Source organism: Thunnus maccoyii, chromosome 20, assembly GCF_910596095.1.
Source record: "Thunnus maccoyii chromosome 20, fThuMac1.1, whole genome shotgun sequence".
In the NCBI taxonomy this organism is placed as follows: domain Eukaryota; kingdom Metazoa; phylum Chordata; class Actinopteri; order Scombriformes; family Scombridae; genus Thunnus; species Thunnus maccoyii.
Genome location: NC_056552.1, coordinates 19,118,529 through 19,143,982, shown reverse-complemented (window position 1 = coordinate 19,143,982; position 25,454 = coordinate 19,118,529). Strand labels below are relative to the sequence as shown.

Sequence of the window (25,454 nt, the reverse complement as noted above, 5' to 3'; positions counted from 1 at the left end):
TTCAGCAGAATTTCAAATACAAAAGTCTCAGAGAAAACATCTCAACAATAGCTTGTCAACTTATAAATTAGCATTTTAGAAATATACAGTTGCATGTTAAGTACCATTTGTGGAGGTGAGTGTTGATCACATGAAGTTGAAAACAATCACAGATACAGATGTGGTGTGCATTTCAAATAGCATTATACTGGCAACATAAATAATAGCAAATTTACAGCACATAGTCAACTGTGTTTTTACACTTGTACCTTTTGCATCAGTACCAGGTTTACTCCTGCAGTTTGCTACTTTTAATTTGTTTTATGAAATTAAAAGACAATCCAGAATAAGAGATTGCATTGTAAGAACTGAAGAGAAAAGAACTCGCTATAACTGCATATACTGTATAAACATTTCAGATTATTTACCTAGAGGTAAACTGAACAATGCTGATGTGACTCTGAATGATTAACACATCACACATTTACATTTATTTTGATTGTTCCATTGTGCATAACTCAATTCAAAACCTTTTGCTTTTTTCCTTGCTGTTTCTGTTGTTTTTGTAGCAGAGGTCCAATATGTAATTTGGTTTATCATAGCTTCACCCTGCTGCCAAGGTTTGTTACTCTCTTGCCATTTGGTTTAACTTTCTAATTTTATTTTCAATGTGGATGTTGTGCTGTTAAGTACAGCACATAGAGCTTAGCATACTTCTGGCACTGAAGGTGCCAAGTGCTAGATGTTCCAACTTTACACAGATAAGCAGTATATTTCAATCTGGCTTGTCCTCTTGCCCCTTTGTTTAGCATTGTTTGCTAAAGCGGATCTCGGGAAGCTCTCACAAAGTTTGTTAGCATGGCTGCTGTAAACCCGGAGGAAGGCGGGAGAGTGTGTTGGCAGATCATCCTGCATTCAGTTTTTATAGATTAGGAAATGAAAGAAAAGCATATTTTGCACAGTAAAAGCTTTGGTAACACACAATGTCTTTAAAGCATCCCTGCATGGTCTTGGTTGTTGGATGAACAACAATGCTACTGACAACTTTTAAGAGCTTTGGTGAGTAGCCGTTCAGTCCCAGCCAAAATTGTGGCCAGTCATTTGGTAGAACTTGAGATTGAAGGGTCTGTAGAAGTCTCTGAGCCTAAGCAGGACCTCAGAGGGGATCTGGGGATGGGGCCTGCCCTTTGACTTCCCCAGGCAGCGCGGCCTGCTGCTCCCCTCTGGCTTCTTTAGGCAGGGGAAACCTTTGGTCTGGTTGAAATAGAAGTGCTTGTCTGTCACCACACGTTTGAGTCCCAGGAAGTCCTGGACCCGGCCCATCTCGCCCGCTGGGTCCGTCACCAGACGTTCGCCGCTGACAAAGAGGAACCGCGAGAGTGGGAAGAATCGCAGCCAGTTCTCTAGATGCTTGGCATAGATGCCAATGCGTACCGCGCTCCAAGAGGTGTCAATGAGGCCTGTGGTGGCATTGCGGAAGGCCAGGTTCTGAAAGGATGGGAGCCCGGGAGATTTTGTCAGAGTCTGGGTGTAATCAGAAACAGCCCGGGTCACAGGGTCACGCACCACCACAATCAGCTTGGTGTGGCGGCTCATGGAGAAAACACGACGAGGGGCTTCTTTAGTGATGAAGTAACTGGGAGTCTTCTCCATGGTGATTTGACCCTCCAGTGTACGAGGCATCAGGTTCCTGGATCAAAGAGAAAAAGAAAGAGAGAGAAACACTGCTATTAATAAAACTCTACTCTAAACATTCCATGAATATACTTGAGAAAGTGCCAGCATATGCTCTCTATTACAAAAATAACATAAATATATTGGAAAAAATTAATACATTCCCTTAATATTCTCATAATTCTCAGAAAATTCTTTTGATGGTGCCTCAGTTGCCTTGAAGGGTTTTTGATTTTGCTTTGTAATTAGTGGGCTAAATCTGTGATTAGAGGGAGATAAACATGACATTAGCTGCTGGCAGTGATGGAGTGACCATGTCAGCGCAGACTGCGAGGGAGTCTGTGAGTGGCTACTGTAGGAAAACCGCGAGGCTATATTAACCTCAGAAAAGTAATTTCCTCTCATCCGCTGCCTCCTCTTAAACAGGCTCATAACTGCCTGGACTCTCCCTCTGCTCTTGTTCTTCACTGTGTTCCTCGAGTATGTCCCACAGGACTAAAATAATAGCCACATTACCATCATACCGCTGGTATTTGTAGTCTTACAGGGCTGGAAAACCTTTCTTCTTCACTTTAATTCCTTGTTTTCCCCTTTTGTGGGTAAAACATATTACAAGCTGAGCCTTATCATGTCATATTAAGGAATAGTTTGACATTTTGGGAAATACTCTCATCCATTTTCTTTCTGAAAGATAAATGAGAAGATTGATACTACTCTCATGTCTGTGTTTTAACTATGGAGATGGAGTCATGAGTTGATTAGCTTAGTTTAGAGTAAAGACTGCTCGCTTGGCTCTCTCCAAAGTCAAAAACACCCCTACCAGTACTTCAAAAGTTCAACAATATGTCTACCAGCACTTCTAAAGTCAATAGTAGTTAGTGCATGACTTCCTAGGGGTTTTTCTGTGACCGTTGTCAGAAACCCAATGGGGACTTCAGAAAATCACTGCACCTGGCTGCTGGTTGCAAAGAAATAGTTAAAGCATGTAACTCTAGGGAAAACGATAACTTTTTAATTTTACATTTCTGTTTGTGTATGGATTGTTGTGGAAGACATGTTAATAAGTGAGTTTTAGAGTCAATGCTTAGCGTATTTTGAACTTTGGACAGAGCCAGGCTAGGCTCTAGCTCCGTTCTTAATGCACAGACAAGAGAGTGGTATCGATCTTCTCATCTAATTCTCGGCGGAAAGAAATAAGAGTATTTCCCAAGAAGCTCAACTATTTCTTTAGATGATACAAAATTGTGGAAATTCTTTATTTTTGTAGATTCTACTTAGAAAATACCTGTGGAGGAGTCACGTGTAGCCCAATCAGATAGAGCAGATTGGAAGTGTTAAGTTAGAATATTTTTGATGCTTACAGAAAACACAAAGTCAAAAAGTCAAGAGCATCCTATAACATACACAAGTTATTTGAGTATTATCTTATGGCAGCCATGTGTTCTCGTTCAAACTAGGTTATTGCCTTTGGCCCCCTGATTGTTATTATCAGCAGTGGTTGAGGTATTCTAGGCACAGTTTGCCTTTTAGTAGACTGGATTGCCCTCTTTCTCGTGATCTTTACCCCTACTTAGATGACTCAGAGGCTAAGAAGAAGTAGTACCTCAAAGAGTTCAACAAACCCCAACCAAAGGCTATGTTTGACTGAGAGCCCTAATAACGTGCCAGAGTAGATTGTATATAAAATGAGGGAAATGGGAGGGAAAGGAAAACCTATTTGTCTTGTGTCGTTTATTTCATTCAAATGCTACTGTAACACTAAAATGGATTCTAATAACCTCCGTTGTGAAAAATATCCTGCCAATTTTCCTCTGTGAAAAAAAAGACAACAGCCCCTTTCGTTGAGTTTAAAAGACGAGATTCAAATCTCAGGTTCAGTTTGCGTTTTAGAAATCTAAGCAGTGAGGAATGCCAGTGTTACAACTGTGAAAGATCTCTCAGCTAATTTCCACAGTTCCCCCTCCCGCCTCAGCAGGCATGTGGTGATGGTTGGGTCTGAGTCTTCGTGGTTGGTCTGCAAGTGAAGGGCTTATGGGGCTCTGAGCTCTGGTGTGTGGTGATGGAGCCAACTCCATTCCTCTCTCTGATCCAATACACACACTCGGCTCCAAGTCCGGCATGGCCCCTGGCATGAATCTATGAGGGTAACACCAAATACACAACTTATGGTATTCATAAGAAACCCCTGAGTTGTATTACAGGGCCGGGGCAAAACAAAATCGAGGAAAATACAGTGAATACCTCAGGGAGAAAAGTTTAGAAAAACAATACTGTTTTTATGGCTAGTCTGAACGTTGGGATGTATTACAATGAGCACTTAAGGCCAAAGCATAAGCTACAACCTATCGTTCTGAAGCCAAGTTTCTGAGACTGTGGGTCGTGGGCTTATTTCTGGTCACCACATGACGTGAGTGGCAATATACTTTTTATGAATCTGACTCCCAGAAAAGGCTAAATTTCTCATTTGGATCCAAGGAAAGTCTAACAACTCTAGCTTTGAAAGGAAATTCCACCTTTTGGTTACTGTTACTCTCATGTGTCATCAATCGGTGAGGTTATTTTGTGAAAATTGCATGGTTTTGGTGCATCTATTTCTCCTCAATCTGCCTCATCTACCTGCATTTTACCACATTTCCTAGAATGTCTCTCAGCAACCCCCAGAGAACCTGCTTGAGCAATTAAGCATGTGTTTCCAGTAGCAAAAAAGGAGAGCTGCATCCTTTAATCAACATATTTTTGGCTACTATGCACTTGAGTTCCTTAATATTACTGTCAGTGGAGTCTGCCTCTTTTACGATTGATTTCTCCCAGTATGCCTCCTGAACATTTGTGCACAAACAGTGGCTGCAGAAATAATCCCTCTGCTCTTAAGGAACTGGAACTAAAGCCTGACAGTTACTGCTGATGTTTTAGATCGAGGAACAATTTTCTCGTATCAAACATGGTCACTGGAAAACCTAGACTTGACGTGACATAATAGAAAATAAAATAAAACCAACATGAATAAAAAAGAGAAAAACAAAACAGCACTATGACTCCTTTATATTTTTGGTTCTGTTTTTCTGTGCGGTCGTATGCAGTGATACCACTGCCCACAAGCAGATCTGAAAGAAAAAACAACTGAGGTGCCAGTGTGTTTGGGTTGTTTGGCGTTTTGTGAGTGTGTCTGTAGCACTGAATGGATGTTTAATTTCATCCAATCAGTTTAATGGAAGCCATGGTGTTCCATGCGAGGCTGAGTGGGGCTTCCATTGACATCATGTTTACATTTTAGAGCACTAGCCTGTAATCACAGGACAGCCTTGGTACAACAGAAAGCCCGGGAGGAGGCCACACAGTGGTGGAGCACAGGGAGGAGAGAGGGGGGTGTGGGGGTACAAGAGAAAAGGGATAGAAGAAGAAGAGCAAAGAGAAGAGTGGGCAAGAATAGAAGAAAAGATGAAACGAGAGGTAAGAGCACAGATGTGGAGAAAAACAGCACAAAATCCTCTCATCAACTTGGACCCACTATTCCGGAGCAACTAATCTCTTTTTATCTCATAAAGATGAAAAACATAGTGTTTGTTCTTTTTATCTGATACTAATTGTTGTGTATGGTGACGCCACTGACCACTGGCCTCTGTATAGCTTCCAAAAAGAGTTTAGGGGAACCTAGCAACCTGATGTTTGTTTTTCATCACACCTTTACCGTTAGCATCTGGAGCAGGAATGTGGTTGGGTTTGAAAGTACGCAGATGTGCGTTTATCTGTGCATACAAATGTGTCCAGGCGCTCTCACACACTCACATTTTGCTGTGCTGTGTGTGGGTGGGCCGAGCTTTATTAGGGCCTGTTTAAAGGACTGCAGGCTAATAGGCTACTGTTTATGACTTGAATATGAGGGCACATGCAAGCAACAGGAGAGGATCAGGGTCTACTTCAAGCGCAGATAGTAGACACTATGTATTAAAATTGATTGAAACAGAATTTTTCATTTCAGCCTTACAAACCAACATGCAGCATATTTGAGTTAACACCAGAATCTTTTTGACATTTGCTTTACCATATAAAAAAAATTATGCCATAGAAATGAATAATTTCCATGAAAACAGTATACAGAATTGCTAAATAGAGCTAAAAACCATGTCAAACCACTCTCTGCACTGCCACAGACAGACGGCTATCCTGACTGTTATCTGTAATTTAAATCTTTTTGATGAGCTGACATCTTGGTAGTTCAGTTTGTTTATCCCACATAAATAACACAGTAACTAAATCCGGTCATGATGGAGGGAAAAAAAACAGCTAAAGTTTAGCTAGTCCTGCTAAACATTTTTAAAAAGTAACTGTTTGGTGCGGTTTAACTACCTGTCAATCACATAATTTTTAAATGTACTGTTGATAACAGCAATTTACTTATCAATTTAAAACATAAATGGTAGATGGGCAGACACAAAGCAAATATAAATAAACAAGTTCAAAAGGACAAGACAATTCAGTTTTTAGACACTGTTGTCCAAGGCCAGAGTGCAGTATCTTTACCATTTCTTAGGTATTTTGTATGGTCTACACCAGTGATTATTGGGGTAAAGTGAATAACCTTTAAAAGACATAAAAATGAAACAGTTTATCTGTTTTGCAGTTTGTCCCGCTAGCCTGAAAACCTGTTTTTAACAATTTCACAGAAGTTACAGCTCTGTGACCGTGTAGGGTAAATTTTTGCCTTGAATGAAGGGTTTCACAACTAAAAAATACATGTGTGTAACTGTGTATATATTTTAAATTAAAAAGAGCACCTGCAGGCACTGTAAACACAGTGGCTATTATCGCTTTTCCCGTCTCTCTCTCTATCTCTGTCTCTGCTTTCTACACTCACACAAACACAACGCACACACAATAACCATCTGAACATGCCTTCCACAGGATGGATCCACATCTGGGAGCAATGAAGTTCTCCGTATGTGTGCATGTGTGTGTGAGCTATTGGGGAGATGAGGGAAGTGTTTCTGGGTTAGGACGTTTCCCTCTGGTTCGGAGCTCGGAAAGCTGTGATCCATGCCGGCTCTGCCGGGCCTGAGGCCAGACCCCTGGACCCTCTTAATCCCCTCCACCCTGTACTGCACGGAAATGGACTCTTCCACCCTGAAGGTCAGAGGCAGATGGTTGTGATTCAGAGGGCGAGACCACCGGGGATCACGGGGGATCATATAATGCAACATGTCATCATGTGCAGATTTCTCTCTTGTACATGCTTTCTTTCCCCCTGTTTTCCTTCCTCTACCCCTCCATTTCTCCTTCCCTCACCTCCTCTCTTTTCTCCACTTTTTTTACAACTTCAAAGCCTCCTCTTGGCCTCTACTGTATCCTTCAATGTGAGATTGTTATGAATACATTTGACATGTGTGAAGGAATTTTAAAACACATCAACATCCTCAACCACTACAGAGGGACATATGAAGACAGATACAGTCTGCCTCTGAGGTTTCCTTTCAGTCAGTACACTCGGTACAACATCAGTACATCAGTATGGGGATTGCATCCTCACGAGACCAACCCGAAGAACCTTTCTCAATGAGACTGTTGCAGGCAGGGGGAGTCACGCCTTCCCCTGGGGGTACAAAAGACTCTGCACAGTCTCCGCTCTATCTTTTTGTACTTTACCTTGCATAACTGCATAACCTGACTCTTGTAGGACCATTGCTGGTGAATTAACTTCCTGCTTGGAGGTGAGTTAGCTCTTTGCCCAAGGTTTTGCTACCAAGGCTCTCTACACGGTGCTTGTTTAGCTCACTAACTAACTGCTTTGCCGTGTTTAGCCCAGCTAACATGCACCTGTTTAGCCTCCCTAACATAACAGCTTTCCACACCTGTTTAGCAAGCTAACTCGCCAAGTGGAATGGCACCTGACAAAAAGAAAAGCCATTCCAGTGGGTCTAACAAAGCTAGCAAAGCTGTGAAGGCGAAAAATTGTCCGTGCCCCAGTGCTTGCAGGTTTTCTCTTTCTAAGACAGATACCCATGACATCTGCCCGGTGTGTCTCGGCATCTTGCATGTTAAAGTGAGACTTGCTCACCCTGTGTGCACTGTCGCCAAATCCGGAGGATGACACTGGAAAGACGTGTGACATTCCTGTTGAGGATGCTAGGAAGCTCAGCCACATATGGAGATCCCCTGCTGTCTGAAGCCGCCAAGTTGTCTGTGGAGTTTGAATCCGAAGGCGGGAACTTCGATGAGGGAGTAGGACAGTCATGGGGCGATCACATGGATGATATCCTCCCTCCCACTGAGTACATGGGTATGGAAGAGGACCCATCCAACTTCACTGTCTCCATCAACAATATACAGCTCAGTGTGCTGTCTGAGGATGAGCTTTCCCTCGCTTCCCGTCAAGTGCCCTCTTGGAGGAGGAGGTTGAAGTCAGAGGTGGAGGAGATGAAGGGGAGCCTTTCCAGGTCATCAGTGCTGGAGATCTTCTGACCAAGACCGACTGACCCACCCCAGCCTGCGGTACCATGAATGCTTGGCAGACTGGCCACAAGGGAAACCTCTTGGCAGGCATGCAGGGTGTCGCAGTGGATCATGGGAAATGATCCACTGCGACACTGCTAAAGACTCCAATTCAGGAAGTGTCCCCCACTATTCAGAGGCATTGCAATGTCAAAAGTACATCCATCCTGCGCCCCAGCATTAAGAGAGGAAATCCACTTTCTGCTGGAGAAACAGGCTATAAGCAGCGTCCCCATGAACAAAGAAGATTTTACAGCTGTTACTTTGTGGTACTGAAAAAGGACGGAAGTCTCCATCCTATTTTTAGAGTTTAGAGTACTAAACAAACACCTCAGAAAGTTCGAGTTCAAAATGCTGACATTATGCCAGGTAATGCAATCCAATTTTCACGTGCCAATATTACCGAGACACAGACAATTTCTGCACTTTGTTTATGACGGCACAGCGTATGAAGACCAAGTTCTAACATTTGGCTTATCCCTCGCTCCTTGTGTTTTCACCAAATGCCTCAAGGCAGCACTGGCACCGATCAGAGGCCAGAGGATTCGAACCCTCGACTACCTGGATGATTTACTGATTCTGTTGGACTCAGCATATCAGGCCAATACCCACATGTCCCAGTTGGTGAATCACCTAAAGTCTCTGGGATTTATCATAAACTGGAAAAAGTGCTGTCTCACTCCCAGCCAGAAAATGTTTTCTCGGTCTGGATTTGGATTCTATAGACAATCGTGCCAGGTTGTGCAAGGTCTGCTCCAGCTGCATCACATTGTGAGTCTCCATCAGTGCCAGTGCCTGCTGGGACTGATGGCCTCTATGATTCCAGTAGTGCTTCTGGACTTGCTGATGATGAGAAAATTCCAGTGCTGGGTGCAGGACAGACAGGTGTTCTTCTCTCGTCAGAGAGAGGACGGTCACACCTTCGTGCCAGAGGGCTCTGCTCCCATGGTGAGATCCATTGCGTTTGAGCTAGGGAGCCCCTCTGGGCCGGGTTCCCTCACGCGTTCTGGTCACCACGGATGCATTCAAATGGGGCTGGGGAGCCCTCTGCAGGAACGTGCATGTGAATGGGACCTGGACAGATGAGGAGAGGTCATGGCATATCTATCTGCTGGAGCTCTATGCTGTGCATCTGTCACTAACACAATTTTACTGTATGGATCTTCTGTTGGGACAGCATGTTCTAGTATGCAGTGACAATATGTGCATAATTGTGCACATAAACAAACAGGGAAGGACACACTTTCTTCCCCTCCCCTCTCTTAGAGCAATGCACATCACGGGAATACTGAACGGTGGGGCAGACCTTCTCTCCAGGGGTTTTCCTCTGGTGAGAGAGTTGAGATTGCGCTCCAACGTAGTGGAATAGATATGGGGTCACTTTGGCAGAGCCACCGTTGATTTGTTTGCCTCGAGAGTTTGCCTTCTCACTACAGGATCGGAGCGTGCCCCTCGGGTTAGATGCACTGGCTCATCAGTGGCCTTGGAAACTTCTGTACGCGTTTCCTCCAGTGGTGCTGATCAAGACCATACTGGAGCGTGTGCGTATAGGGAGATTAAATATGATACTGATCACCCTGCGTTGGCCCAAGAAAGCATGGTTTGCGGAGATTATTTCATCTTCTGAACAGCAGAACTACTGTTGCAGGCCCAGGGCCAGATTTGGCACCTGCACCCCGAAATCTGGGATCTGTGGGCCTGGCCCCTGAAAGGGAGAAACTGACCATGACAGGGTTGCCTGCCAACATCATTGATACAATACAGAGTGCCACAGCAGTGTCCACGCAGGAGTTATAGACGCTTAAGTGGCGTTTATTTGATGCTTGGTGTCACGGAAGGAATATTATTCCGTTCCAAAGCTCTGTGGTAGATATTTTGCCATTTCTCCAAGAATTATTGGAAAGAGGCCTTTCCTTTTCCACTATTAAAGTCTATCTCTCGGCTATCTCTGCCTGCCATGTGGGATTTGACGGAAAATCCCCCGGTTCCCATCCTCTGGTGATGTGTTTTATGAAGAGTGTACAGCATAAGAGGCTGATGTGCAAAACCATGATTTCCCAGTGGGACCATGCTCGGGTTCTAGATACACTGTGTGATGTGCCTTTTGAGCCATTACCATCTGTGGGCATTGATACGCTTTTGTATAAGACAGCGTTCTTGTTGGCCCTGTGCTCAGCGAAACACATGGGAGACTTCCATGTGCTCTCTGTTCATCCTTCATGTTTACAGTTTCCGCTAGACAGCTCTAAGGTGATACTGCATCCTAATTCTGCATGTATCCCTATAGTACCTGCCTTGTCATACAGGGCATTATCTTCTGAGCTGACATCCTTTTCACTGCCCCCATTTGCATCAACCAAGCAACAGCATCTGCATAATCAATGCCCGGTACGTGCATTGTGCGTGTATGTTGACTGAACACAGGAAATAGGCACAACTGACCAGCTTTTTGTCTGTCTTGCTAACCCAGTTAAAGGGAAGGCACTTTCCAAGCACTGTTCTCACTGAATAACAGAGGCCATCTCGCATACTTGCCTGCAAGGGCATACAGATGCCTGGTAGCATGCAAGCACACTCCACCAGGGGTATGGTCGCATCTTGGGCCCTTTTTAAAGGGACTTCTGCAGAGGATGTGTGCTCTGTGGTGAGCTGGGCTTCTCCACATACATTCATCACCAGGATATCACAGCACAGAATGTCACTCAGTCTATACTCTCAGCAGGAAGGTAATGTAGCTGATGTTATCACTGCTGCTGTGTAACGTCCGGTTCATCTCAGTCTTCTGCAGGGGTGTTTTCAGAGTGTGTTGCCATATTTCCATACTGATGTGTTATACTGAATGTACCAATTGAAAGGGAACTGGAGGTTTTGCACATAACCAATGTTCCCTGAGGGAGGTAAACGAGCTACAGCACAAGTCAGCCCCTCACCACTTATTTGGTTTGGTGAAGTGCAGTTTAGATTGAGAAGCAGAGACTGTGCAGGGTCTCTTGTAGCCTCAGGGGAAGGTGGGACTCCCCCTGCCTGTGAGAGTCTCATTGGCCTTAACAGGTATTTTGAGACAGGTTCTTCAGGTGGGTCTTGCGAGGACGCAATCCCCATACTGATCTGTTGTACCTCGTTTTCCTCCCTCAGGGAACATTGGTTATATGCATAACCTCCAGTTTGTCATTACTGATGGCAAATACAGGGCTGAGGAGCTTCTGTGGGCTGATTAGAAGTCAGAAAGGACTGTAAGCAACTCAATAAAAGGGAAGGAAGAGTAGTGCTTCTCTTTGTGTCTGTTGGAGTTGGAGCAATATATTAACTGGATGATGTTTCTGGCCAGTATTCAGCCTTTTGTCAAATGAATCCATTGCTATGTAAAAATACTGAAAAGCTCTTTCTTAGATATTTGTTTAATTTTTTTCAGTTATACAATTTTTTTGTGGGTTGGCCTGCCAAAAGGAGATTTTAAGAAAATTCGGGTGGAAGCAATCTATACTTTTAGGAATGAAAAAATGTGCAAAATATTATCCATCAGCCCCTTACACGTTATCTATGTTACATAAAACCACATTGCTGACACCTCATGTTACCGTATCTCTCTTCAGCATGTGTGTGGCACACTATTACACACTCCGAAGGTTACTGTCTGGCTGACGCACCAGGGTGGTGAAAAGTATTTTTACCGAGGAGGTTTGCATCACTGGGGTAGGTCGGTAGGAAAGAGCAGAAGAATGTGTCTAGCAGAGGGGAAAAATAGAGGCGTAACAGTTAATAGAGACATCACAGGGCCTGAGAGTGGTGAGTGAGTGAGAAGTGGTCAGTCAGAGTTTCCTCTGAGAAACCAGGGCAGCCCTAATCACAGAGAAAGACCTCCCTCTCTGTGTGTGTGCTTTCATGTCAATGCATGTGTGATTCTCAACCAAGCCACTAATTTTTCACTGTTTGAACCTTTAGCATTAGCTGGCAGCAATTCGTCTTAAAGGGAAAAATTAGACATTTTGGGAGATACCCTTAATTCACTTTCTTCCTTATTCCTTTCTTCCTTCCAGAGTTAGATGAGAATATTGATACTACTTTTATGTCTGTGTGTTAACTTTGAGAGATGGAATTAGGCTTGGTTATCTTAGCGTAAAGACTGGAAATGAGGAAACAGCTAGCCTGGCTCTCTCGAAAGTCAAAAATGCGCGTACCAGCATTTCTGAAGCCAACAGTGGCTGGGCGCGACATCCTGGAGTCTTATTATCACCATGAGGTTGCCAGAAAAACCAGCAGAGACTTGAGAAAGTCACTGCGCCCAGCCACTGGTCACCAACAAATAGTTACAGCACATATTCCCCGTAAAAATTGTGCATGGATTGTTGTGGAAGATACAACACCTTAATTAGTGAGCTTTAGAGGTGCCTTTTAGCGTACTTTGAACTTTGGACAGAGCCAGGCTAGATGTTTCCCCCTGCCTCCAGTCTTAATGCTAAGCTAGGGTAATTGCCTCCTCCGCTAAATATGTAGCTGTAGCCTGCAGCCATTCAGCTTTGCTAAGACTAGAAACAGGGGAAAACAGCTAGCCTGGCTCTGCCCAAAGGTAACAAAATCAGCCTGTCAACATCACTAAATCTCACTCATTTACACATTTTATCTTGTTTGTTTAATCCATACAAAACTTGAAGTGTAAAACACGTCAATCTGCAGTTACAACCCCCATAAAACAGTGGAAACCAGCTGGTCCCCCTGTTTCCAGTCTTTATGCGAAGCTAAGCTAGCCAGCTACTGGCTGTAGGCCTAGCTTCATATTTCACGACATGCATGAGAGTGGTATCAATCTTATGATCTAACTTTCAGCAAGTAAGTGAATTAAGCATATTTACCAAAATGCTAAACTATTGCATAAGCTTTTGATAGCTTGTAAACAGCATAATAAGACAGCAAAGTACTAAAATTCTGACTTCAGAAACAAAAAAAGGAAGGAAGTGAGCAAATATGTCATCAAAACACAAATGAATAAAATTAAACTAGAATCTCAAAAATTAGCAGAAAAAATTAGATTCAGTGATTATATCTTTAATAGCATAACAACCTGATATGAGATAACATGGTAATAAGGTAAAGCCTGTTGTGTGTGTCTGAATGTATGTGTCCATATGAGTGAGTGCAAATGTATGTATGTGTGTGTGCATATTGCCACTGATTGCTCCCACCCCTCCTGACTTATCAAATGGGAAAATCTGCGGTTGTGTTCCTGCCAGGCCCACAGTGGCCTACTTGTGTGGCTTTATCTCCGAGCTGCCGGGGGCCCCCGGGGCCCCACCCTGCCTTCATCCGATCTCCTAAACGCATGATGGTGGTAGGGATGGACAGATAGATGGGGTGGAGAGACGGACAGATTACAGAGAGACACTTCCTGCCTCCTGCATCCTGACCCCAGTGATGTCATGATGTCCCCGCCACAGTTACATAACTGAGCTGTTAAGTTAGTGAAATTGGTTTAGAATATATTTTCAACTGCTAATTTAAATTTACAGTAATATCCTTAAGAGGTCTTTTGAATTAAAAAATATCATAAATATGATTTAATTAATTAAATTTGTATTTTAATGTGAAAAGACTGAATTTATATCCTGACAAAATAAAAATAAAAAGGTCCAACCAATGTGTTGTTTCTGAAGTTTTTTTAACCACATCTCTTGACCTTCCTCAGTAGCTAGAGTTGCTCTTTTGTCAACTCCTTCAGGTCACACGTGACTGAAATTCTCTGCTTAGGTCATGTGAGAACAACTAAACCACATCCATGAGAACTTAGCTAATGAGAGCCATGGAATGTGGTTGAAAGCTCCAGAAATAACAAGTAACCTTAGCACTGAGACTTTTTTGTTTTTGTTTCTGTTTCCAAGGTCAAGAATGACCCTTCAAGCTCAATTTCATTCATTCAATCTATGCCAATGAATACTTTTTCAAAATAAATATTAAAAAATATGCAAATTATATTATTATATTAAGATACATGATCATTTTTATTTTAAAGTAAAGGGATTATTCTTTGTGTTTCAAATACATTGAAAATGTCCATATATATATAAAATTATTAAGTATCATTACATTGTTATTTATATTTGGATGTACACTAATATGTTGTCTCTTTCCTCAATATATTACATTATAGATAGATATTGATTGGTATTTCTAGATATAGACAGAGCTGTTTATTATCTTTAAACCTGCAGTTTTGTCCTTCAGTCCAGTTAAAGATTAAACATGAGACTTCCTTCCAACATGTACATACTGTAACATTTACCCTCCTCTCTGGCTCTGCACAAGTGACAGAGAAAACAACCATGTTTCCAATAATTAAACAGCTTTTCTAAATGAGTACACACACATGTGGGACAGACAGACAGACAGACACACACACACACACACACACACACACACACACACACACACACACACACACACCTCAGAAACACTGTAATTGACTCAACATGGACTTTTGCTTGTCTGGCAACTCCCCAGGTCCCGACCAATAAGAACACTCGATACTGTCCGATCACGAAAACCCACTTCCGAGCAGTTTCAGCCTGCCACTCCTTGTGGTTTCTCAGCTCATTGTTAGCAGTGTCTTAAGCAGAAAAACGGAAATCACTGCTGGCAAAGGCACAGCTTTTACAACTGGAAACAGCCAATTCAGCGGTCTGCTATTAGTGCCATCTATCAGGCTCTTCAGAGTGGACTCAGTGGATCTTGGCTACGTTTACACACACACACGCACGCACGCACATCAAACATACAGGACGGAGTAGAGTTTGGATGGACATGAAGAAGGAGCTGGTGTTGGTTTCCAGACTTCCTCCCATCACTGCATCTTGTTTGATGTTTTTACTTGTCCTCAAATTCAGCAGTAGCTCTCTGCCAGAGTTTCAGGCGTAATTAATCTTATTTCCCCTCAAAATGAGCACAGGAATCACCGGCAGTTAACCAATTCTTCTAAGTTGGTTAACTCAAACTGATAGGAGTTTTCTAGGGAGGTTTTATGACAGGACAAAGGAAGGTGTGTTTCTCTGTGGGACTCACAGGGTGACTGCAAGGTTCTCATGACCCCCCCCCCCCCCACACACACACACTCACCCAGGCAGTCAGACATTAAACAGAGATGAACACCAGTGAGAGGTCGACGACCACACACACATACACACACACATATGCACACTCAGTCAATAATTACCTGCCTCTCCAGACAGACTGGTGATGGTAAACTGGGTGTGGATTTGAGTATCTGTTCTGTCCAACAAAACTAAACAGCAACTTTGAGCGTTAAATATTTTTCTATGAAGTTAATGGGGAATATTTTAGCTCTGTTTCATGGTCTTTTGATAATATTGTTTGCTTTTTTTTCCCCTCCATTCTTAAACACTTATATCAGATACGGAAAACATTTCCGATACGCTAATAGTATGGAGGTAAAATAATTATAGCTATCCAATGGTGGAAGAAGTATTCAGATCCTTTATTTAAGGAAATGAAGAGTAATGCAGTGTAATGTATTAAAAGTAAATACAGTCATTTGACCCCTTCCTTGTAATCCATAATGTATTATTGTATTATTTGCACTGATGCATTAACATGTGAGCAGCATTTATATATTGCAGCCAGTCGAGATGGAAGATATATATTGATGGGTTGTTATTTCAAGAACTTGCACCATTATCTGATAATATATAAGTACAATCAATATATGAGTACAATGTATAAGTACAATCTTTATCTGCAAAGTAAGTACTTATTGTAACTGACAAATGAATGTACTGCAGTAAAAAGTACAATTTTTTCTACTGAAGTGTAGAAGTATAAAGTGATGTAAAATTGTAACTCTTCAGTAAATTACAAATAAATCAGCATTACTTGAGGAGAAAAATTGTGTAATCGACCATCATGTCTGAGCTTGACTAAGGAGATATCCTGTACTCTCATGCAGCTAATTCCATTTTAAAACAGCATGATGCAGTTTAACATCATGCCCTGCTTTTCATTACAGGGGATAAATTTACCATTTTCATCACTTTGTGCCGTATGAAAGAGTACAGACAGTGTTGAGAAGTAGACTCTATCATTTTTGTTTCCTAAACGTCTCCTACTGAAGCTGCCTCAGGATATCACATCTCTTCTCAAATTTAAAAAACACTGCTCATCAGACCACATCAGTCTGACCTCAGTTCCATTGAATTACAAATGACTTTGAAAGTCTCACACCACTGAATGAAATTAAAGGTTTAACTTTTTAGAGCTGTTTTAGAGATTGTTTCTGATGCAGTTTGTATGTGTTTGTGTGCGAGTGGCCGTGTTCGGTTGTGTCTTAACTCTGTTATTATTTCCTCTGCTGCACTCAGGTCTCTCTCGCTAAAAAGATCTCGATCTCTATGAGATTACATGATTAAATAAAGGGTTTTAAAAAAGTACAACACATGAGTGAATATACTTTCCACCACTGGACTTACGGTACTTTCCATAATGGGATGACAGCTTTTACGTAAACTTCCACTTTCTGTTCCTATATCACATCCTCTTTTTCACATGAGTCATATAAGTAAGACAGTTTTTGTCATGCGTTCAGACCTTGCACATATTTTCTCTTGCTTTGCCTCACTCGCTGTTTGCAAGAAATCTAAAATGGCACGAAGCAAAGAAAGACGTAAAAAAAAAAAGCGAGGTCGAGAGAAAAGAGACACACAGAAGAGGATTGAAGTTGGAGGACGCAGAAAGAGGAGAAAAAAGTAGGAGCATGTCTTGAGTCTTTTACTTAAAATGCACGTCTGACAGTCTGGAAATTAAAACCCAGAAAATTGAACTTAACTGAAGAGACGGAAATTAAAAGTCAGTCACAGCGATGAATGGAGTCTGCATTTTGACACAAACTTTCTCTTTCTGCCCTCTGTAATTGTGATTGAAATGTGGTGGTGAGGCTCCCAGTTTCCCCAGTGATCCTTTAATCTTGCACCTCTCACCAGTCCTACCCATCTGACTCCATTATTTCTGACTGGATGAGACACAGCGTGCTAGGAGGGGAAAGGTCGGCCAATGACGAGCTGTCAAAATATTGATGACTGAGTTGGATCAGGCCTTTTTTTCCCCTCAGACTAAAAATCCATACCTATCCTGCACCAATTTATCAAGTCATGTTTGATTATACCTTTATAGTTTTCTCAGCCTAATTTACATATTGTATTAATTATGACAAAAAATCCGTTTACATGTAAATAACAGTGCGTGCATGTTATGTTGATTAGCTCTGACAGATGTGCGTGGTGGTGCCGCTTATGTTTTTCCTTCTGACACTGATGCGGCTTTAAATACTATGCAGAGCACTGAACCCTGTCTTCTGCACAAAGCCCTCTTTCTTCCAGCAGGATCTATACATTTCCTATTTCTACGAATTCTTCCCTGAGAGCCTCTCTCTCTCGCCGAAAACCTTTGTCAGTCTGAAAAACTCTCTCCGCAAAATGCAGCTTCCAAGAATGTGCGCAGAGAGGAATTCACCAGGAGAATCCCCTTGTGATTGGTAGAAAAGTCTAACAGGAAATAAAACCTGAACATTCCTGTCTAGGTAGCACATCCAGCTCTTCGAGAAGGGACTATATGAGGGAAAGAAACACAGAGTCGATGAGGAAGGAGATTTAGAGGTAGGGAGCAAAATCATCGACTCTAACAAGAAAGAGAACTTGTCTGGTGGCTTTACATTACACAGTACGAGTGACCTGAACAACCCAATAAATCCGCTACAGCAACACTCCGACTGTGGGGTGTAAATGTCAGCGGTGCAAAGGAGTAACAGCTCCTTGTCAACAAGATTGAATATTCAGAAGTTAATTCATTTCTGCTGCAACAGCGTGATAAAAGCAGAGAGGGGAAGATCAATAGAGAGAACCTATTTTAGGTGATCGATATCGGGAAATGACATTTATATCTGCGGGATATTTATTATGTCAGGAAAAGGTTGGAGAGGCGCTGAGAAGAACAGGGGGAGTGGACAGGTAAAGCTGAAGTAGTGTGAATGAATCCACACACATCCAAGCACACACTTGCAAACCATGGCTGTCTAAACCCTCGTTCTCCACCACCAGACCACAGAATCGTTTCCAGTAGATGGCAAAGCCAAGGCTTTTCCACATATAAGCATTTTTTTTCTAAAACAATTTGCCAAATGCTTCCTTTAAGGATGTCCATGTGTTTTACTTGGTTACCAGCTAAAGACAGGGGCCAAGGCTCTCCTTTAGGCTCAAAGACACACAGACAGCTCTTTGAAATGAAGAGAATAAATCTTCAAGTGATACTTTCCAGCCTGGTTTCAGATGATTTCGTTGGCTCCACATGCTACGCTTCTGTTTCAAATTGATATACGTGAATCACTGGGTACTTAACATGTAATTACTCTAAATGAATAATATTTTTATAACAACATATGATATGTGGAAGTATGGAATAAGCAGGAGAACATAAGAGGAAGGAGAGGAGGAAGGCTATAGGGGAAGTCTTTTAACATAAATGCGGATTATTCATAGGCTACTGAACGAGAAAGGGGCAGATTGTTGCAAATAAATGATTTTGTCACTACTAGTGTAAAGGAAAAGAAAGGAAAAGAGAAGGAAAGGAAAAGAAAGGAAAGAAAAAGAAAGGAAAGGAGAAGAAGGAAAAGGAAAGGAAACGGAATGAACAATAGGGAAGGAAAGGAAAGGAAACAAACGATAGGCAAGGCAAGGCAAGGAAAGGAAAGGAAAGGAAAGGAAAGGAAAGGAAAAAGAGATGAAAGGGAACGAAGGATAAGGAAGAAAAGGAAAGGAAGGAAAGGTAACAAAAGATAGGAAAGGAAAAGAAAGGAAAGAAAGAAAGAAAGAAAAAAGAAACAAGAGGGAACGAAGGAAAGGAAAGGAAAGGAAAAGAAGGAGAGGAAAAAGAGACGAAAGGGAACGAAGGATAAGGAAGGAAGGGAAAGGAATCAAAAGATAGGAAAGGAAAAGAAAGGAAAGAAAGGAAGAAAGACAGGAAAGGAAAGGAAAGGAAAGGAAAGGAAAGGAAGCGAAAGATAGGAAAGGAAAGGAAGACAACTTGACTAAAAATTTACATCTGTCTCATATAAAAATAAAAATTCCCAATAACTCATTACTTGTCCGTAGGCCAATGAGCTACATTGCCCCTGGGTACAATAGGCTTTCCCTATAGCACTGAAGGTTGAAGTGTAGGAACACTGAAGCGCTCATCACGCTTCAAGGTGAGGGGTTGGGTGGGTGGTGTTGACTAATGCTTCATAAGGCCTTGTTTAACTGTGACTGGGGGCCTAATCCCTCTCAGCTCCTCCGCATGTCCCTGAGCTGTCCATGTTAATGCCTGACCTGTCATTAAACCGGTCCAATTCACGCAGTGTTGACACGAGCTGTCAGCGCTTTAGGACGGAGCGAAAACACACGTTTCATTACGCCTTCAAAAGAGAGAAGAGACAGAGAAAAAGAAAGAGATGAATTCGTCATGTCTGTGTAAGAAGAGTACAAGGTGAGGTCAGTTTCCTGTCAGCAGAGAGCAGTAAAAGGAACGTGTAAAGGTCAAATGCTCCTCTAACCTTTAACTCTTTCTACTGTCACCATTCACGTCCTTACTTCAGCTGAACGTCATAAGTCTGCATGGGTTTCCCCTCACACTAATTATATATTTCTTAAAAAAGTAGAAACTAACCAAATCTTTGATGGACACATTTACAGTTTTCCTTTGTTGCCCAGTAGTGTACATGCAAAATTATATTTGAACCAAGAATTTGCAGCAAATATACCAAACACAAGAAAAAGACAAAACTAGCTATTATTATGTCACCAAAGATTAGCAGACATACTGTATGTTATCCAGTTTGAAGTACCCATTTGCAGTTGGTCTGTATCTACAAACAGATGGGTTTTTTTTACACCAAAAGTTTAACATTGCCATAATTTCCAATGGAAAGCAGCTCTCTGAGCCACTGCGGTGAGCCCTATGCTGATTTTCCACCAGGTTGAACACGCCAAATTTCAGCTAAATTGAACTTTGACCCCACACAATTTGCTTCCAATGGGATTGTGCCATTGGCAGAAGGTGGAAATTGTGATGGTGATAATTTCACCGTAGAGAAGATAGTGAAAATATTAATTTTGTGCTTTTTTAATTTAATTCACAGAATTCTGTAAGTCATACTCCCTGATCCTACCGCGACTATCGGGAAAAAATCTGAAGCCTGGCAGACAATATTAGAGAGAATGGGAATATTTTTTATTTACATTGTGACGTAATCTGTAGTGTTCTAGTTGACTGCTTTGGAGGATTATTTCCTGTTTTTCATTTTACACTCCACTCCGTGCTAACTATTCACTCCTGTACCGTCAGTGTGAAACCGCAGGGGAGACATGAACCCACAATACGTATATACTTGAGACAACAATGCTGACATTCACCATCTCACAGTTACCCTCTTACACCCATATGATCCTCTTAAATGTCCCCTTATATCAGACAGGAATATGACAGTAATGTAAAGGTATGAAAAAGGAAACAATATGTGAAACCTTTTCCTTCCAGATAAATCGTGCATGTAGTGGTGAAATGCTCACATCCAAGAATATCCACTTTACTGATTTTTTAATTTATTTTTCAAACATAAATACCCCAAATTCTCAGATTTCAAACTCATAAATGTAATGATTTGCTTCTTTTCTTTATGATATAAGGTAGAAAACTGAACATCTTTAGGTAATGGACTGATGATCAGATAAAACAAGGAAACTGAATGGGCTTCATCTTCAATTTAAAGACAAAATGATTAAAATCCATTTAACAGTGAAACAAGGACATAATTTGTATTAATTGATAATGAAAATAATAATTAGTTACAGCTCTCTCCCCTACCATTAACAGAGACTAACAGTTACAATAGTTAGGTAAATTTCTAGTTTGCATTTTTGCATTTTCCCATCTATGAAAACTGATTGCAGACTTTACACCTACTGGATGATTAAAAGCCACAATATGCCTCTGTTGAAGGTTTCAGGTTCAGTTGTAGTCATTCATAACTCAAAGTTGAACTGTTGCAACAAGCAGCTGTCCACATCACTCACAACTTTAATATGTATGTGTTGCTGTAACTTGCAGCCAGAAAAACCCCATCCTCTTCCTCTTCCTGTAACACCTTACTGAATACCATACAAAGAAACAAGAAAAAAAAACAACACTTGTCTGCACAAACACACAGGCTTTGACCTATGATGTCACTGCTGTACCACCTGAGCCTCACAGTGAACTGATCATTACCCGGCTGTATTGATCCCTCGCCATGTCTCTCTGTCTTGTTCTCTCACCCTACATTTCTCTGCCACACCTCCGTGTTCTCCTCTCTCTTCCTCACATCTCTTTATCAAACCGTCATTTACTCCCTGGATCTCTTTTCCTCATTCTTCCTCTGTGATGGTGGCTCTCCGCTGTCCCTGCCTCTCCGTTCTGCTGTCTGTCTCTCTGTCTCTCATTTCTGTGTTATCAGATATCAGACAGCAGCCACGTCCACAAAAAGAGGATTTGTCTGACTACAACTGCTTTAAAACATAATTTCTCAGATTTAATTCTTTAATTACGCTAATTTGATTTTGTAGAATAAAACTGAGTGTGTCTTTCTGCACGCTGCTATCCAGAAAATGGTTTCATTTGTCTGGATTTAATTGGAAAAAATTACAAAGTACTGGCACAAAATGTAGGCTATTTGTAACATAAAACTACTGTATGAACCTTCAAAGGTCCATTTTTTACTTATCCTCCTTCAGAAAATACACGACCAGTTGACTTATTCATTTCAGGCACCGCCACCATCCACAATCCACGTCCTCCCTCAGCCTGTGATCAGGCTGGTAGTGACGAAGGCCCTCAGGGGACCAACATGGACACTTTAGGGAAGCAGCGTGTCAGCTCAATAAACAGCAATTTATTGGCAGGGGACTGAATACGCTGCCATCACTGGAAGCTATCAGCAGAGGGTATCATTGGTGCTGAGAGATATTAATGAAGAGAGAGGAGAGGAGAGGGATTGATCACATCAGCATGACATGATGTGTGCACCTGGGCAAAAACATATTTATGTGGACTTATCAGAGGAGAGTGTATGTGAATCAATGTTCCTGATACATCATGTCTATGATTTACTGTAACAAGGCAACTGGAAAAATACATGATAATAAGGGTTTGTGTACATTTGGTCCCCTGAGGACAGCTACACTTTTTTACACTGTGGTCACTGATTGAGAAAAAGGTTTAAAAAAAAACAAAACGTTGGAAAACTCTCAATTTCTCATTATTTATGAACTTATATTGGTAAAGACACTTTTCAGTTTGCAGGTTTCCTCAAACTGCTTCTAGAGAAACAAAATGAGCTCAAGTGTCTCAGACTCAGCAGCGTGCACATCTGCCTGATCAGACATCCACATCATCAGATTGGTCAGGCACACTAACTACTAAAAATGCTCAATGTATTCAAAATATTGAAGATAAAAAAAAATAAATCACATGCTTTTTTAGCATGACAGAGAAAATTTACAAACAATCCAGAATAATCTAGAAGAGAGCTGGGGTCTTGTTGGGCCCCTGTGGTTTAAGGGCCCCAGTCTACTTGGCCTGCATGACCTGTGTATTTTAATACATTAACACCTAATGCAATATATGGCCTGTGTCACAGGAATAGTAAGGATTACTGCATTTTTCTATGAATACATCATAAATCAATGCCTTTATGTATGTGTGGCCTTAAATATATCACAAGAAACCAGTTTAATAAACACAAAATAAAAAGGCTTTTGCATATTTTCATACAGATCTTTAGCTTTACATAGGCTACTGTTCAGGGTCAAATTTGACTCATTTTTACATTTGAGAGCAGTAAAAACACCCTAAATATTTTTTTCTTTTAGCCTGAAATTTGATGACTTCTCTTAATGTGAACCAGAACATACAAAAAATGGAAATATTTCTAATCTGTCAACATAAAATTATGCAGCTGACACACATTTTTGTAGAGTGTCTGTCTCATATTTATTCAAAAATCAATTCAAAGATATTGTTGCGTTCTTCACATTTAATATAATTCATTAAAATCGTCATGTTCTCCTGTTTTATGTAACATGGGATCATTATATAGTGTGATTGTAAATGTTTTTCCTCCATGAACAAAAAGCGTAAAAACTAAAGAATAAACTCTGCCCCCTGAAAGCTTCATTAAGGATGTGAATATGTGAAGATTAAACAATAGAAAGAAAGTATAGAGCTCTAACTTTAACTAATTTGCAGACGTTTCCTTCTGGCAAGTGACAGTCCGCAGTTACAACTTCTAATCAGCCGTCAGTGACTTTTGACCTGAACTTTGACTCTTATAGTTCATTACTATTCCGATCATTTTCCCGTTTGGGGCCAGCAGGACAGCCTCTGCTTTTGAGTTTAACAATCTCTTGTGAACTGTTGTATCATCAAAGAGAAGCTTACCTGTACCATTCCAGTCCCTTATCGTAGAAACGGTCGAAGAAGTGCGGCTCTGCGCCGACGGCTCTCACGTCCGGATGGATGCGCAGGAACTCCAGCAGAGCCCGAGTGCCACCTTTCTTCACCCCGATGATGATGGCCTGAGGAAACTTTTTGCTGCCGAAAGTATTGGCTATAGAGATATTGGTGGATGGAACATCGCTGATTCCCATGTCCGACAGCTGTTCCCGGACAAACGAGACCGGGGACGCGTTATACGCGCCGAGCTGCTTTGCTGACGCTTCTTGTCCATCATTTAAGATAATTTTGTTTTGAAAATTAGTTTGTTGGTCATACACAGGCCTGGGCAGGGAGTCACAGTATCCGTTGAGGCAGTAAAAGAGGTACATGAAGAGAATGATCATGGTAAAGAACACGGACAGCTTGGACTGCACCTTCAGGTGTCCAAAGTTGAACGCAGCTCTCCATTTACTACATCCCATGAGTCGCAACCCTGAGCATGAGGACACAACGCAGGAAACATGCCATGTCAAATGACTTCATACTACTGACTTTAAAAGTCACTCAAGCTGAGAACGCCTAAAACTATCACCACGCTTTTGCCACAACAGCAAGTGGCGCAAAACTTGTCCATCGCGCGTCAAAAAGCTCCACATGTTCCTCTGCTTATCTTACTTGCCCTTTGCCAGTTTTCTTTGTCAGCTCGTCAAAGCATCAAAGACAATCTGTAGGTTTCACCAGTAACTTGAGCAAAGTCCCAGCCAGGCTCCGCTGAAAGATGGCTGTAAATTTACGTCTCGCCGCGCTCCGTGCCTTCTGTGCGTTCCCGTGGCTCCCTGGCAGCGACTCTATAGGAAACCCTTTCCGTGTGACAGCCAAATACACGCCCTGTTTATCAAACACACGCCCCTTCCATCCTCAGCCCGTGCGACACTAAAACAACAGAATAATTAACAGGCACCCTCTCTATTACACCTTCTCCATGCCGACAGAGAGGAGAAACTCTCATATCGCAGTATTTTGAAAGCAATTTTACAGAAATATAGTCGTTAGTTTAATTGTAATTAATGCATTGGAGGAGGAGGGGAACATGATGAAGAGGGGATATTATTTTCTGATTGCAGGACTGAGGATGCAATTTCCCCTCATTTCCCCTTCAAATCACCACACTCACTGAGATGCTTTCTGCAAATTTGGAAGTCTTATTATTGGTCTTATTGGCTCCGTGTTCCAGATTTTGCGCTTTGAATAGCTGCAAGAAACCACCTGCTGTCTGCTAGCCTGCCTGACCACACACCCCCATGGAGCCAGCCATGACACACACATTTAACCTTTACACTTCTGCACAACAGGGTCAAACAGGTGTAATCAGCTTTCACTATTTCCTTTCTATCTGTGTGTGTACAATGTGGGTCCATAGTAAACTATGTTAAACGTGCGTTAACACAGACCACCGTCAGTTTCTCTTCATCTACTTTCTCTTTTACAGTAAAGTGAAATGCTTGCATTTTTTAAAACATTCACAACAGTTTCATTTTAAAGAGACATTTAACAATGTGATAAAAAATGATCAGGTCAGGTTTATGGAACAAAATATAGCTATTTTAAGCCTATTTGTACCTGAATCTTGCTGAGAAAGCCTTAGGGAATGGATTATATTTTCAGCAATGAGACAGACAGATAAAATGTCTGGGTCCCTCCCTCCTTGTGATAGTATACTGGAGGTGTATCGCTGCACTGAGCAGCCTGAGCACCTATAAAGTGGGAAAATATCTTCCCTGTTTCATCTCTGCAACATGAAGATGCACATTGAG

At 41.7% G+C, this 25,454-nt stretch overlaps 1 protein-coding gene across 1 annotated transcript; it reads right to left on the bottom strand.

Moving 5' to 3' along the window:
* On the bottom strand, positions 1–24,560 carry si:dkey-121b10.7 (heparan sulfate glucosamine 3-O-sulfotransferase 6). The gene is made up of 2 exons (XM_042396343.1): positions 23,644–24,560; positions 1–1,669 (listed from the first exon to the last, which is right to left on the bottom strand). Exons 1-2 carry the CDS (start codon positions 24,120–24,122, stop codon positions 1,051–1,053), a joined length of 1,098 nt encoding a protein of 365 aa, XP_042252277.1. The 5' UTR covers positions 24,123–24,560; the 3' UTR covers positions 1–1,050.
* Between the last annotated feature and the right edge of the window lie 894 nt (positions 24,561–25,454).